This window comes from Mizuhopecten yessoensis, unplaced genomic scaffold, assembly GCF_002113885.1.
Source record: "Mizuhopecten yessoensis strain PY_sf001 unplaced genomic scaffold, ASM211388v2 scaffold7283, whole genome shotgun sequence".
Taxonomy (NCBI): Eukaryota; Metazoa; Mollusca; class Bivalvia; order Pectinida; family Pectinidae; genus Mizuhopecten; species Mizuhopecten yessoensis.
The window spans coordinates 808,944-828,880 of record NW_018406970.1 but is presented as its reverse complement, the minus strand read 5'-3'; the positions used below and the strand labels follow the sequence as shown (position 1 = coordinate 828,880).

The 19,937-nt window shown below is 35.5% G+C and overlaps 2 protein-coding genes across 2 annotated transcripts; both read right to left on the bottom strand.

Moving 5' to 3' along the window:
• Positions 1-1,718: 1,718 nt before the first annotated feature.
• Positions 1,719-3,848, bottom strand: LOC110453363 (C1q-related factor-like). Its single transcript, XM_021502279.1, has 3 exons — positions 3,696-3,848; positions 3,143-3,400; positions 1,719-2,125 (listed from the first exon to the last, which is right to left on the bottom strand). The coding sequence occupies exons 1-3, from the start codon at positions 3,841-3,843 to the stop codon at positions 1,719-1,721; spliced, it is 813 nt and encodes a 270-aa protein (XP_021357954.1). The 5' UTR covers positions 3,844-3,848.
• Positions 3,849-13,814: 9,966 nt separating this feature from the next.
• Positions 13,815-16,026, bottom strand: LOC110453362 (collagen alpha-1(X) chain-like). Its single transcript, XM_021502278.1, has 4 exons — positions 15,842-16,026; positions 15,127-15,384; positions 14,650-14,682; positions 13,815-14,221 (listed from the first exon to the last, which is right to left on the bottom strand). The coding sequence occupies exons 1-4, from the start codon at positions 15,990-15,992 to the stop codon at positions 13,815-13,817; spliced, it is 849 nt and encodes a 282-aa protein (XP_021357953.1). The 5' UTR covers positions 15,993-16,026.
• Positions 16,027-19,937: the final 3,911 nt, after the last annotated feature.

Sequence of the window (19,937 nt, the reverse complement as noted above, 5' to 3'; positions counted from 1 at the left end):
GACTCGAACTTTTGGGTTTTACTGGAGACCATTCATTCCAACTCTATGAGACCTTTGTATTTCTGCAGGATGTAATGCGACAGAGGCCACAAGGAGGAACAGGTCGTTGGTGTATTTGTTCTCAATTTCCGGGAAGCCAGATGATTCAGTAAGAATAATATTCTTCTTTCCATACTGATCTAGCCTGTCGAGCAAGAAAAAGGCCTCACTCTCGCCATTAAGTTTCGATGCATCGAGTGCGATCTACTGCTACAAGACACTGTGTATATCATCTATTAATAGTCATTTGACGACCTTTGCTTTTCTCTCGTCGATGGCATCCGTAATGAACACTTTATTCATGGAAACGTTTGTCAGTAGATTGTTGCTGAAGTATCATACCATTCCTGACCGGAAAGAGTAACAAACAAGGAAAAAATGTATGAATAATCCAAAGAAAATGCAAAGTTACCAAGGGCTGACGACTCATTGACGACTGTCGATCATCAGATAGGTAAGATATATTTCCTTTAGATTAAGTTTGGTTAAACTGGGTTTAGAGGCCGATTTAGGGTATTTAAACACGTGACCCTATGAGTAATGTATGCGAACATGAGTGAAATGCATGCTGAAGGCGGTATGTTGGTGTATCTGTCTGATTTTGATACAAAAAAAAACTTCTTTTTATTGTTTTTGAAATATTATGTATTACAATCATTCAATAACAATCAATCGTTGCATATCAATATATCATTGTGAATATTTACTGACGACAAAATGTACATTTTATAAGAACGCTACCGCATTTATTCAAAAACCTTCTTGAGGACTTAAATGAAGAAGTCAACTGGACAAATTAAAGTCCTTTTAATCTAATTAAAGATATATATAATTAATTTATCTTATATGTCCATTTGTTAATTATAAATTTATTTTTATAATCAATTTGTTGTATTTATAAATTTCTTATTTCTTGTCAAGTTGATTGGAAATATGCTTCAAATGAAAAAACAACATCTTGGAAACCTCATAACGAAAAAATGAAAGACAATCTTTTAGTTACTTTAGAGAAATTAAATGGACAGATATACCTAGAAAAATCGAAAATTTTACAAATCTGGTTAAATTAACATAATACCTTATAGATACGTTTTACATTTTGTATTGAATAATATGTAAACAGCTGGAATGTATACTTTTTCGTTGTGTCTTGTCGTAGACAATGATTGTAGTTACGTAAAGCAAGTTTGAACACAATTATTTACTTAAATATCCTGGTCCCACTGCTCTGTGATTTTACCTATAAACAGTAACCTTCTATTTGAATATATCTTTTAGCACAGTTGGGAAAGGACACTTCTATTGACCAGCTAACCCAATCAGTTAGAATGCTGGTATAAAAATATGAAGTATACGAAATTCCAAGTTCGGATCCTGGTCTAGTCCCACACATGTTTTTCAAATTCGGAGCAATCTTGTTGATTATATTTGTGTATTTCATCTCATTTATTTTTCGAAAAAGTCCCGCAAGGTATGGGGTTCTTTTCAGAAACGATTATCATAAGTTATATGTTATAGACATGCCAGAAAGAAAAAGAAACTGTTTCCTACACTTTACAGTTTTTGGCAGTGGGACGGGGATCCTTATATTTTTATATTTGCCTTATAGATATAGTCTTTTAATTAAAAGAATTATACAACTACACGTAAACAGTTTTAAATTTTATTTTTTTGGCACCTCAGTGAATTATAAATCCATTAAACATTGTAAACGTTGGGTAGATGTCTACCCCAACGGAATGTGCCTTTGCCACCCGTACCCAGACCTCATCACCGAGGGCCAGCATCGTGATAGCTGATGCTGTGCCCGTTGTCCAATCGGCATCGTCTCCGCTCATGGCTGTTCCAACCACCACACCGTTACGTACCAACTCTGTAGCTACCCACTGGTTAACATAAACCTTGACCATCCATGAAAATTGGTATACGCCTACCTCAACACAGGTAAAAACACCGGTATTGGAGCTGTAATGGGCTCTGATATTGGTAATGATGTGGTCAAACGTAACGATATGGTCTGCACCAGGGTCAATGATCGTATGTGCGAGAACGGCATGGAATGCAATAATGCTGACGGTTGTGGAATCTGTGAAATATAATATCCCTAAATAAAAGATGAAAAATCCTACTTGATAAAATACATGGGTACAAATGATACGACAGTAGTTCGTCAAATATAAAAAAAAATTACTACACGCGACTTGGCTACAGAGTATTGTGGTCAAAATGTGGTGAACAAAATATACTTGAATATAATTACGTATATAATGTTAAGTTTTTGATTCAGTCAATGAAATAGCTTTTTTAAAATAAAAACAAAGCATCCATCCATTGAGTGAAGCACTAATAACGATCATTTAGAACCCGGTTCTTAACTGTTATAAGATCGAAAGTTTCGGCAAACAACGAACTCGGGAGGATTGTGGTCGGGGGCTCGGGTTTGGCAAAAATATTGAATTATTTGGCAAATCAAGCTACATCACCACGTCATTTACATGTACTTCTTCAATAAAAATTAAATGTTGTCAAACATACATGTTTTTTTTCTCAAATCCCAGGCTTAAAAAAGACAAAACAAGGTAAGAATAAGTATGCAATGTTTCACTACCGTTGTATTCACTGTTCTAATATAGTAAATGCATATGGAATTAACTTATGAGTGCATAATATGTGTTCTAAAAAACGTTCTATTGACTATTTCTATTATTTCTTTGAGATGTCATCAACGGTTCGAAACTACCTAGAAACAATAACGAATCCACTTTCTGGAATGCGTGTTGGATTTGATTTTTTCTGGTCCTCTCAAAAACAAATCAGTACACACATAAGAAAGGATTGGCCAGTGTCACATTTTCCTTCTTTAGAAGCCCGTGGAAAAAGTAAGCTTCATATGAAATTAAAAACAGATTACTTGAAGTATTGTACACACTAGTACTGACTGCAATGGATTTCTCAACATAACGAAAACTGCTTATCTAGACCTATTAACTTCTTTTATCAATGCTAATTCATATCGTTATCCTCTTGTTTGGCTTTCCGTTTTGCAATGTGCCGCGCATTTAAGTGTATATTTAAAATTAAGGAAACAATGTCAGTTTCATACCAGGGTTTCTTTTTGTTGATTGGGTCTTTCTGTCGGATATTGCTGACCTGTCTGTTTTACCGAGTACGTCTGGGCCTGGTCTGGTGCTGTTCACACGGTCAGTTTTAGGCTCACGTTGCTCTTCAAATGTTGGTGATTTCTCTTCAAGTGTCTCGATTTTCTCTTCAAGTGTCATGATTTTCTCTTCAAGAGATATGGTTTTCTTTTCGAGTTTCATGGTTTTCTTTTCAAGTCGTGCATTCTCCCTCTGTAAAGTTTCTGTGAAGGAAGATTGAAAAGTACTCATGCTTGCAATACTGCTAATTGAAAGATCGGGTTTATCACTTTTTGTAGGCTTGTGACTTGTTAATTTAACATATCTTACAGAATCAAGCTTTAACCTACAACATTTTTTATATTTATTTGATGACGATTTTTGTCAGCTTTTTCTCCTCATTTAGGAAAAACAATGATGTCCGCACTAAATGTTTGATAGCAACAAAACAAATAGTTTAAAGCCAGAATGTAAACATAAATGTTGAACAGACAAACACGATGTATTCACTTGTATTACCTATTTGCGCTCCATACTTGTTTAAGAGAAGTCTTATTTCTCGCATTTCTGAATCAGAAGTTCCATCACCAGTCACCGAGGGGCTGGATACCGCAAAGGACGCGTCCAATAGAAGGATACATATGGTCAGAACTGAGAGCAATGCCATGTTTACAATCGTTTTAAAATCGAGGTCTGATCAAACGCGCAACCGATTTTATAGTGTGCCATGTAACATGTAGGTCAGATAAGACGTTAGTTGCACACGACCATGAACGAGATATAAGACGAAGTGTGCATACATCAAATATTTAGAAGTGCACTTTCAAATGTCTATAGATATTCTGCAAACAGAAAGTAAAATGGACATTGGATTCCTATAGAGGCACATTAGTTAAGTGGTAGGATGCCGGACTCGTGACCGAAGGGCCGCGGGTTCGAATCATGTCATGGCACTGAGTTGTATCCCGTAACAAGATACTTGACTCAGCTTGTTCCAGTCTACTCGGCTGTAGATGAGTACGTGGTTGGGCAGCGTAGAAATATTGCACACCAGCCGTGAGCGCCTTAATGGCAGCAACAGATGTTGCGAAAGATATTGGCTGGTTGCAAAGACCCGATAACCAATGATAAGAATTTGTGAACCGCTTTGAGACGACCTAGGTTGTGATAAAGCGATATATACGACCCTCAAATAATAATCATTATTAGCTATATAAAAAAAATCTGTTAGGTTACATAAAAGTACCGAAGTCGTTTATCGTAGTATGGTTTAGTAAACCATCATACCATTACTATTTTGGGGTCAGACTTCACTTCAGGCTCAATGTCTATTGGCTAGGGGCACATAATAAGGACAGATTTAAAAAATAAGCTATTCAATCTATTAATTAAAATTGTGGGGGAGATAATATTGTCTAGAATCCAAATGATTAACCTACAAGTGTAAACTGCTTGTTTTTTTTTGGGGGGGGGGGGGGGGGGGTGACGGCCACACAACAACTAAGGCCATATGGAGACGAACCTACCAGTGAAAAACTAAAACGTATCCATAATTTATCTCTGTCTATAAGCGCCTTTATAACAACACAACTGTTAAAGTAACATTGATACTATCTTACCTGGGATGCATATTTGTCTATTGCAGCAAGAAAACAAATATGTTATTTTGTTGTTGTGGGACTCGCACAACTCAATCAGCCAATCAGCAAATGCTTTATACGATTCTAATAAAAATCCTGGTTAATACAGTGCCTCTGAGTAATTTAAATAGGTCATTGTTGACATATTTTACATTGAATGAAATCTACAAATATTGAACTTTAGAAATATTTTTAGTTTTAGTAGATTTTAAAATGTGATGGCGGATTGATATGGGGTCAAATGTCGGGGGGGGGGGGGGTGTCCCGTCCTATTTCACCGGTTTGGCTTGTAAACTTCCGGTTGTCGAAAGCAGACGCCTGTAGCGCTCTTATATGCCACCAAACTCACCAAAAATGCATTTTAACTTCTTTGTCAGTTATGTATCTGTGAATCTAGACAGTTGTCACTAGTGTTGAACTTCAAATATCAACGCTATTAACTCAAAAGATTAGTAATAACATATAGTAAATGGTTTAGTTGTGTGAGCGATTTAGCTCAGTGTATCCGGAATCTGTTATACATCGCAGGACAGAAAGATACGAAACTATCACTTACAGTTATAATACACATATACATTTTTCTTCACTTTACGAATTTGATGGACATGACTACATATATGATATCACATGTATAAGTATATAGTTCACATTAACATACACTATGAATACAATTTAATGTGTTTTACCAGGCACCTGAGAAGGATAGGCAAGCTCCGTCCTGCTCAGTAGCATAGTGTGAAAGGAATGAGGGTGTTGACGTGCGCGTACGAATACGACACACAGAGTGGCGTACGTATGTAAATACTTGTGTAGGTCACATTCCCACAACACTCCACGCACAGGTTATGCCACTAGTACGGGCCAGACAACATCCTGTTACACTATCAGATTAAAACTTTTTTTTTCGAAAACAATATCTATGATTAACCCTTGGCATGGATAACGAGTCGACTCTACTGCAATTAACTGCATATACATTATTTTTGAAAAACGCACTTTTTTATCAAAAGCTGTTCCTGTTAAGGGGCAGTGTTGACGGTACTAGATTAATCATACGATTACCATCTGTTTCAGTATCACTGTTTTCCTGCAAAACTCCCGAATGTTACTGTAAGTACAATCAACAATTAAGTTATCTTAGTTAAAATGTTAAAATAAAGTAAACCTCATTATACCATGGTGTATATGTCCACAATCTCAAAAGACTTTGTTCTTACACAAATTCTTTCAACTAACGCCTATTTCAGGTATAAATATTTCAGTGTCTGTCTACCAAAATTACGTCATATTACATTTAATGAAATATTTAGTGTCCCTTCTGAACAGGAAAGAGCGCTGAAATTGCTCATCAACAATGCCATGGAAAGGTTCATCCAGCCTAAGGTTGATTGTATGTTGAGGTCATAAACACTTTTCTGTGGAGGTATCACAGTAAAAGATATGGTTATCATTTTGATCTATTTCTATACCGTTACTCTATACAATCAAAATAATTTGTCATAATTACATATTTTTATACATTAACACTATATAATCCCAAAAATATGTCATATTTATCTATTTATTTACCGTTAGTCTATTTAATCACGAAAATATGTCAAATTTACATATTCTATACCGTTACTCTATATAACTCCAACAATATGTTATATTTATCGATTTCTTTACCGTTATCTATATAATCCCAAATATATGTTATTTTTATCTATTTCTAAACCGTTTCACGGTGTTATCTCAAACAAATATCATATATAGCTATTTCTTCAGTTTTACTTCATGTTTCCAAAACAATATGTCATATTTATTTATTTATATACCGTTACTCTATAATATCCAAAATGTATTTTATTTCAACATATTTCTATACCGTTACTCCATGTAATCCCTGAACTATTTACCCACTGTTGTCAACTAACAATTTAATGATAATTTTTTACAGTATGTCTACAGTATGCTAACGAAAGGCAATTTGTTTACAGGATAAACAAATTGAAATTCAAATATATCACATACTGTGCTGATTAACTTCGATTAACATTGATGAGGATCAAATTGTAAGTGGTTGCACGCTAATAACAAAATTCCGATGTCCGATCTTTTAAAATATTTGTTAATCAGATCTTGGAAAGAAGATAATTCCGCTACCACTCGGAAAGGTGTCATTGAAAAATGCCAAGATAGTGCTACTGAAAGTAAGTGATGTCTAATACAGTTTATAAAATCTTATCAAACCTATTTTGAATAAATTGAAATGAAATAGTTCGCTCATAAATAAACGGAGGAAACAGAGTCATTATGCACAAACGAGTATTTATGTACTTTCAGACATATTATACCTGATAGGTGGCTAAGTTATAATCATGCATAAGATATATTTTAATGTAAATCACATTTTAACAAGAATCTAATTATACATGTAGGTTTGGTTTTATTTTGTATCAGACCAATCAACAGCTCAAGTCACTTAATGACGTTCTTCATGGGTGATGCGTATGCGTGCTTGCGTGTGTGTGCGCGCAGGAGGTAGGGTGTGTTTGTGTATTTGCCTCCTTGTGATAGCGCCTTTATAGTGTTTTCCCAATGAAATACCATGTCGAAGGTACCCAGCACAGCATTCAGCCCGGTCACATTATTCTGACAATGAGTGAATTAGCTGTTGCCATTCCCCCTAATGCTAAACATTAAGCAGGGAATAGCAACTACCATTTTTAATGACTTTTGTATGCCCCGGCCTGGGAACCGAACTAATTGGCTGCCTCACATGGGCGAACGTTCAACATTTAAGCCAAAAGTGAATTGTTGTCAAGCAAAGCGCTTGGAAAGAAAAGGTAAATGTAGTTATAAGTAAAAAGAAATATAAAGATCCCAAATATTGCCATTGGGACAACAGATATATTTTGGTCGCTTGTGTGTCCCTAGTTAAAATAAGACTTTGGTATAAGCGTGATCATATGTAGATCATATGTAGATGAATTTTAAAAAAGTGCTATTAAATAAAGACGTTAGGATAACACGTACATATGTATTGATGGTGATGGCGACGATGAAGATGATGACTGATTGTTTTGAATAAAACAAACTTTAAAAACGTCTTACATGTATTTATTGATACGTCTATGGGCTAAATCTACCCACACTTCAAACAGCATATCCTCGCTGAAACGGCTTGTTTGGAATATTGCCTTGCAGGTAATATAATTTTAAATGTCAAGATCATTAATAATTTGAATATGAAATTGGTTTCCTTGGACGAAGATAAACTCAAACTTCATGCATTGGTTTTTTTTCACCAGAAGTGCTTGTTTGGTATGCTTCATAAATCAGAAGGTCAGGGGTCAAGCTACAATGCATCTATAGCACACTGTATACACTACCTCCATACGGTAAGTGCATCCATTTACTTACGCATTATATTCGACATCAAATGAAACGTCTCGGAATCAGAATTGAAACCAAGTTGACTTCAACACTGATCGGGTGAAGGTAGGAATATGGTGGCGGCGGGGGAATTCGTATTGCCCTACTATTTCGGATATTTCCTTTGTGTTACAGGATGCTTTCGTAATTGCGACAGACTTGGTGTACCATCCCGACAAGGAATAATAATTGTGACATCACGCGGGACACAAGGGCCCATGCCTTTTGGTCACAGAAAACATCTGTAAGTGTTGGGCATCAGAACCCGACACTTTCAAAGACATGCAAGAACAAATGTTAAAGTAGAACGTCTTAACTAGCGATACAATGTTCACAAATAACACATTTCGCATTCAAGTGTAGTCAACGTTTTCAAATTGAATTGTATATGTTTTTCTTTCATAAATTTTATTCATTATGTAATTTCATTTCGTGAGCACTTGATTGTAATTGCGGTAAAATATTTTGTTTTTGATATTGCTCTATTGCTTCGCTATACTAAAGTACTCACGCGTTTTCGTGTCTCAGCATTTACCTTGTACTCCAAATAATTAGTTCAGATGGTAATCAGATAGTGATTCTGTTTTGTCACTATTTACCCTTTAGGTTCTTAAAATATCCGTAGTTTGTTGTGTTTCTTAGCATCTAAGACTGTGATATATTTTGTTCCTTTCTCGCAGAGTTCAAAGTACGGTTCACAATATTTGCTATCACTAATTCCTTTTGTTTTACATATGAGTATCTTTAAGTCTGTGTTACATACATAACTGACTGTGATATTTCATACTTGTGTTGTATTGTTGTTATCCATTCTATAAGCTGACCCTTGGGTCTGTTAAATTGGAAATAAATAAATAAATATATATCTGTTTCAAATATTGAATTGTAGTTTGATCAAGCTTTTATGAATGTTTTTTGTATCATTTTCAACTTACACCATAATAAAAGTAACCTTTGTTTGAATTTGGCGTTTTGTTTATGAAGACTTTACATCATTTGTGTAAGTTGATATCTTTTTCTAATGAAATACAAACATTCCATCGCTTCAGCAAAATGCAACAGTTCTGTGCAAAAGACTGAGTTTGGTACCAGTTTGATACCTTTGGGATCTATACGTAGTCTATACACAACTGGCATTCGAACGGATAATATAAAGAAACCAAATAAAGAATTATCTATACAATGGCAACAGTCAATGCACGTGCAAAAATTGTGCAAAAATGTCTCGACGAGGATGATAATATCATTGTTTGGCTTTAAGAGTTTCTGAACACAAATACCGCAAAATATATCCTTTACTAATTAATAAAAGGAAGTATATACCGTTTTATAGTTATTACAAATACAACCCTATATTGCAATACATTAGAGACATCTCATGGCAACATTTGCATTACTGTTTTAAAAAACATTTCTGAACGATTACTTTTTTGCGTCGCTGTGGCTACGGGGCGGGAATTGTTTTACCGTCATGTTCGGGTTTATTTTGCATGAATATACCCCTTTGTTTCATCTTTGGTACTTTGAAATAATATCACTGTATTGTAGATGCTGCTTCTACTTGTGCCATTCTAGTTGTCGTTATTTGTACCTGTTAAAACGTCAACATTTCATTATTACACTTCAAACCTCTCGCTAGAGACGACTCTTTTTGTTGTTTCCTCTTATCGAAAAATTTAAAGAAAGGAAAGTATTTGTTGGGAAAATATGTATGGCACACATGATCATTGATCGTTCTGATAATGTTAAGACTCTGACATTCGAAATCAAGTTGAATAGAATGACACAGAAAGTTGGGTAGTTATACAAAATGATCTAGGATCTCACACTAGAGTGTTACGCTGCAGTGGGAATAATTCGGGGTCAGGGAAACAGATATGATAAAAAGCCACTATGTGATAGATAGTCTTTGTTAGAGGGCAAGTATAAGTATGAACAATCACCTTTATGCTAAAATGTTCTGGACACATACCCTCTTGTGAATGTAAAATATGCTGCACTCACAGATCCTGGTGTTATGGATTTGACATTCTGTGCTCTACACTTCTAACCTGATAACCTTAGTCATGATTCGTGATGTTTGTTTCACGTTACGTTAATTCCACCAAAGTGTTAGCTAAAACAAGTGGATAGAATTGGAACGACATAATCATTTCCTTCATAAACAAGCTTTGTGACAAAGAACGAAACCTAAGAAACTTAACTTTCGTGAAGTATTGATACCACAGCAATACCCGAATTAAAGCAGCTTTGGCCACTCGAACTTTTGGAGTTTCCATGGTGACTATACATTCCAACTTTATGAGACCTTTGCAGTTCTGCAGGATGAAAGGCGACAGAGGACACATGGAGGAACAGGTCGTTGGTGTATTCGTTCTCATTTTCCGGGAAGCCAGATGATTCATTAAGAATCATATTCTTCTTTCCATACTGATCCAGGCTGTCGAGCAAGACAACATGCCTCATTCTCGCCATCAAGTTTCGATGCATCGAGTGCGATCTACTGCTACAAGACACTGTGTATATCATCTATTAGTAGTCCCTGTCAGTAGATTACTGCTGAGGTATCGTACCATTCTCGACCGGAATGACTAACAAACAAGGTAAGAATGTATGAATAATCCAAAGAAAATGCAAAGTTACCAAGGGCTGGTGACTCATTGATGACCGTCGATCATCAGATAGGTAAGATATTTTTTTCCTTTAGGTTAAGTTTGGTTAAACTCGGTTTAGAGTCCAATTTAGGGTATTTAAACAGGTGACTCTATGAGTAATGTATGTTAACATGTGTGAAATGCATGATGAAGGCGGTATGTTGGTGTATCTGTCTGACTTTGATCCGATATCGACCTGATGGTAGGATGAAGACACAGAATGAAATAGTGTGTAATTTCCACGGTTTATAAATTATTCACAAAATTAACATTGATGCGATATTGTGAAGTATGTCGTTTATGGTGAAAAATTATCATTTAACGTGTCGATATGCAGTCATTCACCAAACTTTGAAATTTCAAAAGTTGAAAAAAAGAATTAAATTAGTGCAAATGGCATGCATACTTGCTGACTTTTCAACAACTCGATTCAATTTCCTAAATATGTTTTAAAGATTTCCACGTTCACAAAATAAAATAGAGTAGTGATTCAGCCCATACGTTGTAGAGGCTACTGGCCTCCCTAACAGAATGGTAGGCCCATATATGTTTTTACCTCAATTAAACTCCCTGTAACAACTATTGCTTTAATTTCTACTGAAGCTCTTACATGTTATTCAAATCGTTCTGCAGGGAAAAAAGTTGAAAGTGCAACTGTAATTTAGCAGAGGTTTTCTTTTTTTTGTGGGGTGTCTATTTTGGAAACAAAACAAAAACAACTTTTTATTGAATATGGGTATCATGTTTCACAATCAATCAATAATAATTAATTGTCGCATATCAATATATCATCATGAATACTTCGACGACCAAATGTATATTTTATGAGAACGTTACCGCATTTATTAAACAACATTCTTGAGGACTTAAATAAAGAAGTCAACAGGACAAAATAAAGTTCTTTTAATCTAATAGAATATATACATAGTTCATTTACAGTTGTGGGATCGCACAACGTTACACGATGTGTGGTGTGTGCATGATGTGTGAACGATGTGTGAACGATAAAAAAAAGTGGACGATCATTGCTTGCGCACATTTGTGCACACGATGGACGAACTTTGTGCGATAACAATCGTGGTTGGGTGTAAATAGAGGAATTGCTGAACAATATATACGGTTTTGTGTTTAAAAATATAAACCGGATTTTTAAGTATGTTTCTATATTCTAGCTACATCTATAAGCTTTTCTTTCTTTCTATACTTTCTTAAATTGATAAATTGTGTTTTTCGGTGGGTTTTTTAAACGACCTTAATCGACACATGTAAAATAACAACACAGTCCCGTATACAGGTAAACATAGCCACTTTTTACATATACTTGGACCGTAGTTCTCCCTCGCCCGAGGCACTTTCGTAACTCGTCGGGGTGTGAAAATCCACGAGAAAGGGAGCTATAAGTCAAACCAAATGCAAATAACAAATACTAAACGTCCAGTTGTGTTTTAATAACGGTCTTACGGTATCACATATCAGCTATTCCAGTCAGGCACGGGCCAGGTAAAACTCCGGGTACTCATCAAATTGTTATTTACCCGTTCTGTTGCCTTGGATTCAAACCCATTCTTGACAGTCTAACGGTCACTATAATACCGTGTAACACGCATTGTAAAATTGTACATAATCTAAATTATAATATAAACTTTATTTATTTTACAACAATTATGAAACAAGTTATTTCAACTTATATTGGTCACTCTTGTTGGCCCGGATGTTAGCGTGTTGGGGGAAACCGGAGTACCCGGAGAAAACCCACGTGGTCGGGCAGGTGACCCCAACCTTTTCACGTACGATCGGGGAATCGAACCCCGGCCGCCTTGGTGAAAGGCAAATGTGCTATCCACTGCACCACCCGACCAATCTAAATTATTGTGATGAGAAATTACAGTAATACATACAGTGTACATTATTGTACACAAGCTTTCCGTATATTTTTCATTCCGTAATATTGATCAACAAATTGTACCAAATCGTATAGTTGTGCGGAAAGAAGCGCACAACGGGGCGAACTATTGTTAAATCGCAAAGTTGTGCGCACCATGTGTGGACGATGTGCGGACGGTGTGTGAACGATGTATGCACTTTGTACGCACGCTATTTTTGGTGCGTTGTGCGGTCACACAACTGTATCTTATGTGTCCATTTATTAATTATAAATTTATTTTTATAATCAATTTTTTGTATTCATAAATTTCTTATTTCTTAGCAAATTGATTTGAAATATACTTAAATTGAAAAAAACACATCTTGGAAACCTCATAACGAAAAAAATGAAAGACAATCGTTTTTGTTACTTTAGAGAAATTAAATGGAAAGATGAACCTAGCAAAATTGAATATTTTACAAATCTGGTAAAATTAACACGATACCTTAAAGATACATTTTGTTTTGAATAATATGTATACAGCTGGAATGTATACTTCTTCATATTGTCTTGGCGTAGACAATGCTTGTAATTACGTAAAGCAAGTTTAAACACAATTATTTACTTAAAGATCCTGGTCCCACTGCTCTGTGGTTTTACCTATAAACAGTTACCTCCCCTTAACTTTCATTTGGATATATCTTTAGCACAGTTGGGATAGGACACTTCTATTGACCAGCTTACTCAATCAGTTAGAGAAATAGTAAAAACAATATCAAGTATAGGAAATTCAGGGTTCGGATCCTGGCCTAGTCCCACAATTGTTTTTCACATTCGGAGCAATCTTGTTTATTTTATTCGTAAATTTCATCTCATTTATTTTTCAAAAAGTCCCGCAATGTATGGGTTTCTTTAAAGAAATGATCGTTCATAAGTTATAAGTTATAGACATTCCAGAACACTTTTATATTTTTTTTTATATTTGCCTTATAGGTATCATCTTTTAATTAAAAGAATTATACAACTACACGTACACATATTTTTAGGTTTATTTTTTAGCAACTCAGTGAATCATAAATCCATTAAATATTGTAAACGTTGGTAAGATGTCTGACCCACCGCTATGATCCTGTGCCACCCGTACCCAGACCTGATCACCGGGAGACAGCATCGTGATAGCTGATGCTGCGCCCGTTGTCCAAAAGACGTCGTCTCCGCTCATGGCTGACCCAAACACCACACCGTTACGTACCAACTCTGTAGTTATCCATTGCTTATTATTAACCTTGACCATCCATGAAAACTGGTATACGCCGACCTCAACACAGGTAAAAACACCGCTGTTAGAGCTGTAATGGGCTCCGATATTGGTGATGATGTGGTCAAACGTAACGATATGTTCTCCAGCAGGATCACTTACAGTATGTGCGAGAATGGCATGGAATGCAATAATGCTGTCGTTTGTGGAATCTGTGAAATATAATATCCTTAAATAAAAGATGAAAAAAACCTATTCATGAATTACATGGGCACATATGATATAGCAGTAAAATGTCACATATCAAAAAATGACTACGCGCGACTTTGCTAAAGAGTATTGTGGTCAAAATGAGGTGAATAAAAGTAAATGGTATTTTGTTTTTGATGCAGTCGATAGAATAGCTTAATAATTAAAACTACGCGTCCATCTATTGAGTGAGAAACTAATAACAAATGAATATTTGTTTGAGAAAATGTTCTTTTGACATTCTTTTTCTTTTTTTTGGGGGGGGGGATATCATGATCGTTTCGAAACTACCTAGAAATAATAACCTAATCTCGTTTACAAATATAAGTTCATGGTATTGTTATCACTTCATAAAAACGGACACAAATAAATGCAGACAAGCATTGCTTACCAACACGAGGGTTTACTATCTTAACGGCTTCATCTGTAATCAGAAAAAGGTATCGATTTGTCAAGGAAGGGAATACAAGGAAAACACGTTCTAATAGTGTACGGACGTATAACACGTTGTTATCATAACATGAAACAATCTTTTATATCAACATCAAGAATGTGTGTAGGTCTTCATTTTCTCTTGTCTTCTGAAGAGCAAATAAGTACACATAAAAGAAAGGATTGGCTAGTATCACATTTCCTTTTTTAAGAAGCCCATGTTAAAAGTAAGCTCCATCTGAATTTTAAAACAGATCAGGTACACGTGTTGTACAGACAGTCTACATTGGTTTTCGCAACATAGCACTGTTGCCTGTTTATCAAGACCTATGAACTTGTTTTACCAATGCTAATTCATATCGGTATCCTCTCGTTTTAAAATGTGCCGTGCATTTACCGGTATCTTTATAGTTAAGGAAACAATGTAATTTCATACCAGAGTTTCTTTTTGTTGATTGGGACTTTCCGTCGGATATTGCCGAACCGTCTGGTATACCGAGTTTGTCTGGCCCTAGTTTGGTGTTTTTCACTCGGTCTGTTTTAGGCTTACGTTGTTCTTCAAATGTCGGTGTTTTATCTTCAAATGTCGGTGATTTATCTTCAGGTGAGGTGACTTTCTCTTCAAGTGTCATGATTTTCTTTTCAAGTGTCATGGTTTTCTCTTCAAGTCGTGCATTCTCCCTCTGTAGAGTTTCTGTGAAGGAAGATTGGAAAGTACTCGTGATTGCAATACTGATAATGGAAAGATCGGGTTTATCACTACTTGTAGACTTTTGACTCGGGATATTGAATATTACACTCATAGATACAACAATAAAATCAATTTGCTGTAAATTCAACATATCTTACAGGATTAAGCTTAATCCTACAGGATTTGTTTTACAATTATTTGATGACGATTTTTTGTCAATTTTGTTATCCTCATTTTGGAAAAATAAGTACGAAATTTTATATATGTTTTGCCGCAAGAATAGCACTACATTGCTAATGTTATTATGTTACATGTATACGCGACGTTAAATAAAGGTTCTTGACTCTTGACTATTGATGATACCCGCACTACATGTTTGACAGCAACAAGACATACACTTTAAGCAATAATATAAACATAAATGTTGAGCAGACAAACACGATACATACACTTGTATTACCTATTTGCGCTCCATACTTGTTTAAGAGAAGTCGAATTTCACGCATTTCTGTATCAGAAGTTTCATCACCAGTCACTGAGTGGCTGGATACCGGAAAGGACGCTTCCAATAGAAGGATGCATATGGCCAGAACTGACAGCAGCAATGCCATGTTTACAATCGTTTCAAAATCGAGGTCTGATCAAACGCGCAAACAATTTTATAGTGTGGCATGTATACATGTAGGTCAGATAAGACGTTAGTTCCACACGACCATGAACGAGATATAGGACGAAGTGTGTATACATTAAATATGTAGAAATGCTCGAAGCACACTTTCACATGAATACAAATATATACCCTCTTTCTGTACTGATAAATTCTGCAAACAGGAAGTAAAATGAACATTGGATTCATATAGAGGCACGTTAGTTAAGTGGTAGGAAGTCGGGCTCGTGACTGAAGGGTCGCGGGTTCGAATCACGACATGGCACTGTGTTGTATCCCTTAACAAGATCCTTTACTCCGTTTGTTCCAGCCTACTCAGCTGTAAATGAGTACGTGGTTGGGCAGGGCAGAAATATTGAATACTAGCCGTGAGCGTCTTAATGGCGAAAGATATTGGCTGGTTGGAAAGGCCCGATAACCACTGATAAGAATTTGTGAACCGCTTTGAGACGACCTAGGTTGTAATAAAGCGGTATATACGAACCTCAAATAATAATTATTATTAGCAATATGAATTTAAAATTTGATGTAAGGTAACATAAAAGTATCGAAGTTGTTTATCGTAGCATGATTACCTAAAACATCATACCATTACCTGTTTAGGTGAGCCGTCAATTCAGGCTTATTGTCTTTTGGCTAGGAGCACATATTAAAGACAGATATAGAAAAAAATAAGCTTTTTAATCTGTTTATTAAAACTGTAAAGCGGATAAGATCGTCTAGAATTCAAATAATTAGCCTACAAGTGTGAAATGCTTGTTTGTTTGTTTGTTTGTTCGGGGTTTAACGGCCTCACAAAAACCTACCAGTGTAAAACTTGCGTAAACAACAAAACAAATAAGAATCCATATTTTATCTATATCTTTCGCAGCGCCTTTCTAACACCACAATTGTTACAGTAAAAATTGATACCTTTTTCCTTACCTGAGATACATGTTTATCTATTGCGGCAAGGAAACAAATATGTTATTTTGTTGTTTAAGCTCAGTGAATCCGGAATCTGTTATACATCGCAGACATAGATTGGATGTCTGTCCCACTGCTATGGTCCTTTGCCATCCGTATTTACGTCTCATCATTGGGGGCCAAAACTCGTGGTAACTGAAACTGCGTCTGTTATCCAATAGTAATTTATCAATTCAGAGCTGCCCAAAACACCACATCTGTTACGAATCAAATATATAGTCATAAACAGGCTATCAAAAGGTACGCATGCGTTTACTGCATTAGAAGAGTAAATACACCAGTTGTTAATTAGGGTATATAAATTATGTCTAAAACGGATGATGTTGAGTGCGTACTCGGGTTGCCTAGGAACAGATACATTATTTCATTTATATTGAAGTAGTGAGAGCAAGATTTGGTGCTGCAGCTTGATTTGCAAAAAAGTTTTATGACGTTTTCGCCAAAAATCAGCTCAAGATATTCCGATTCCTTGTCATCGAGTAATCTACCCTGGAATGTGATGGCCGTGGATTGGCTAAATTCTCTTTGGTATAAGATTGAACAACCAGGTTCGATGTTTTCGTTTACATTTTCTTCATCAACAGTTGGCATTTTCTTGAGGAAAACACTGCTCTATTGACTGAAGTAAAAACAAACTCTAAGAAAATGTGAACATCAAAATATATATAAGCTACCAATATTTGGTCACAGTACTCGTTTGATAAGTCCCGTAGGAGTCATTCCCTGCCACGTGACCAGCTTCTACCAGCTTCTACCGTATCACATGTAAATGTATTGGTAAAGTTTTCGAAAGATTAGTCGCTAAATATTTACATAACTACCTTTTAGATAATTTTCATATCAGGTCATTCTACTGTACACCAGCTTATAGAAATATAGCATACTATGTGCGACAATCTTGAAAAAAAACAGCCAACTTGTCTAAGGCGTTTGATCGAGTGTGGCATAGGGGACTTGAAGTGAAACTAGCTAGCTATGGAATATCCGGAAAGTTATTGGACTGGTTAATTGATTATGTTACTAATAGATCTCAACAAGTTTTTATTGGAAATAGTAGATCTTCTGCTAAGAGAACAAATGCAGGAGTACCTCAGGGTTCGGTTCTTGGCCCATTGCTGTTTATACTTTATATTAATGACATAACAGATAATATAGAAAGTCTATCAAAACCATTTGCTGATGACACCTCTCTTTTGTATTCGGATAAATCACCACAAGTAACAAAAAATTAATAATGATCTAGTAAATATACAATTGTGGGCAGATAAGTGGCTTGCCAAATTCAATCCTGCAAAAAAAGATGCTTTACTTATTTCTAATATTGATCTTGATCACCTCATTGAAATTAACTTTAATAATGTAAGTATTGATTTTGTTGAAAACCATAAGCATATGGGAGTTATCATCAATGCTAACTGTAAATGGACCTATACATTGATAATATATGTAAAAAGGTAGTTAAACAATTAAGTGTCCTCTGTAAATTGAAATATACCCTGAACCGACGTACACTGAATAAAATATATAAAACATTTATAATTTCTATTCAAAAATATTGATGTGAGCTTTGGGATGGTTGTTCTATTACTGATTCAGACAAATTAGAAAAAATACAACTTGAAGCTGGACGCATTGTCACTGGTTTACTAGTAGACAATTTATATACAATGAAACTGGATGGGATTCTCTAGCCCATCGGAGATCCCGTCGAATTTTTTTATTTTTTTTATAATCCACAATAATATAGCTCCTTACTATCTCAACACTCTACTCCCTTCCCTTGTCGCACTCTCACTATAATCATCGAAACGTTGATAACTACATCCTACCTAACAACAGACTTAAATTATCCAACGTATCCTTTTTTCCTTCTACTGTTAGACTGTGGAACCAGTTACCTACTAGTATACGACGTAGTGCCACGTTCTCATCATTAAGAAACGCCATTCAAGACGTTTACTTGCCGCTTGTACCAAACCCCTTTTTCTATGGTGATAGGGAAAATATTATTTTGCATACAAAATTAAGAAACCGTTCTAGTACTTTGAAAAGTGACCTGTTTCGTGTTAACCTCATTGATTACCAACGTTGTATATATTGCTTCCCTATTGAAGACACACACCATTTCTTTTTTACCTGTGATATATATAACGAACAAAGAATTAAGCTTTATCTTGAACTGAATGAAAACATGCCTCTTAATTTAAATCTACTTTTATTTGGAGCTACATCTCTTTCGGACCAGGAAAACATAACAATGTTCATGCATACTCAGCAATACATTCGTGACTCTTACAGATTCTAGTACACCCTCTGTCTCTCTCTTATAATTTCAATTTATAAATTAAAGCATTTAAAAATGAAATAGTGCATATATGTATATTAATTCTGCCATCTTGTTGTACTTTTGTAAATATATGCTTGTAATTTGCTAGGAAAGGGCTTAATATAAGTTTGATAACTTGTGTCCAATCCATTTGCTTGGCAATAAGATATGTTTAAACTAAATATGTAAATGTGTTTTTTTCTGTAGTCAAATTTTCTTCTGTACGTTTGATATATTTTATCATTATCAACAGCCGACCGCAGCCTTATTGCATTTTATGCCATTCTCATACATACAAGCATCGGAGCATATCGTTCCGTCCTATTTCAGTTAAAAGTTCGACATATTTATCTGTGTTAAAGCTGTTGGCCACTTAATGAGAACAGAGTTAGTTCGTAACGATGTCTTGCTTGGTTCAGTTCTGAGTGGAGACGATACAAATTGGATAATGGGCACAGCATCAGTTGTCACGATGTTGACCCCAGACAATGAGTTATCGGTACGTGTACGAGTGGCGACGAGACATTTCAGCGGGGCAGACATACATCCTACGTTCAAAAGGTTTAACGGATTTCTAATTCAGTGAGTTAATCCATA